We start from the raw sequence: 1,106 nt of genomic DNA on the forward strand, positions 1-1,106 counted from the left end.
TTAAGTTTTGCTCTTGGTTTTGTATATATACATGTATTAAAGGCAGCATTTGTGGCAGACTGTACGAAATGGCTAGTTTAATTTGGAACCTGGTAATAATGGTCTGTCACAGACTTGGAGTACAAATGCTCCCAAAGATTCAGATAAAATACAACCCTATTCCCTGTACTAAAGTAGAGGATTCTGGAGTCAACAGATTTTTCTGGCGTCTGTAATTTGAAGAGCCTCATGGTGGAAATTCCTGCCTATGGCATCTTTAAATCTTTGTGGCAGGAAGCAGGAGCCCTGGCAGCACAGTGGTTGTTACTAGTTGGGCGTGCACTGTAAGGTCAGCAGTTCAAAACCACCAACTTCTCTGAGGGAGAAAGATAGGGCTTGACTCCCGCAACGAGTTCCGGTCTTGGAAACTCACAGGGGCAATTCTGCCCTGTCCTGTAGAGTCGCTACGAGTCGGCATTGACTTGATGGCCGTGAGAATTTTCTTTATAGCAGGGATGTAGTGACAGTGAATGGCTAAACACATTTACATTTACCTAGTAATCCATAGAACGTCGTACAAGCCACATTGTAAGCAGAATGAAAGTGGGGTGAAATTGGGTGTCACAGAGCTCCAAGCCGCTATGGGTAGCATACGGGAGCCTGATCTGGTGCAGACGGGCATCAAAGCAAACGAACGAACACACTGCCGTCAAGTCACTTCTGACTCCAGCGGGTGCCGGGGTCAATAATTGGAAAAGGAATTGTGTATATTTTCATAGTTATTTCAAGAGTAAAAAGAATAATTCCTGGCCCTGAATGCTGAAAGAAAAGTTAAGAACCTTTGAAGACTAAAAGTGCTTTAAAAAACTGTTTCTGTGACTACCCACCAGTAGTTTGCTATTTCACGGATATTACAAGGATTTCTTTCTCCTCCTATTTCTTTCTGACTGTAGGTCCTAATGTCTCTTCACGAAATGTTCCCTGCGGTACATGCAGCAGAAATGGCTGTCCAGAGGAATCCACATTCCTGGGAGTCATGGCAGACGTTGGGACGTGCTCAGCTTGGAATAGGAGAGATAGTTTTGGTAAGGAAGTCAGATTATTATAGTTTTTAAATTTGAGGTTTT

At 43.3% G+C, this 1,106-nt stretch overlaps 1 protein-coding gene across 1 annotated transcript in view; it reads left to right on the top strand.

Annotated features, from left to right (window-relative positions):
* TTC33 (tetratricopeptide repeat domain 33) overlaps positions 1–1,106 on the top strand; it is a 56,115-nt gene that overhangs the window by 47,586 nt on the left and 7,423 nt on the right. Inside the window, exon 3 of the mRNA XM_013008390.2 lies at positions 933–1,064. Coding sequence (XP_012863844.1) covers positions 933–1,064 — 132 coding nt within the window. The remainder of the gene's footprint in view (positions 1–932; positions 1,065–1,106) is intronic.

Source organism: Echinops telfairi, unplaced genomic scaffold, assembly GCF_000313985.2.
Source record: "Echinops telfairi isolate 266 unplaced genomic scaffold, ASM31398v2 ScPeMD7_7469;HRSCAF=8507_1, whole genome shotgun sequence".
NCBI classification, from domain to species: domain Eukaryota; kingdom Metazoa; phylum Chordata; class Mammalia; order Afrosoricida; family Tenrecidae; genus Echinops; species Echinops telfairi.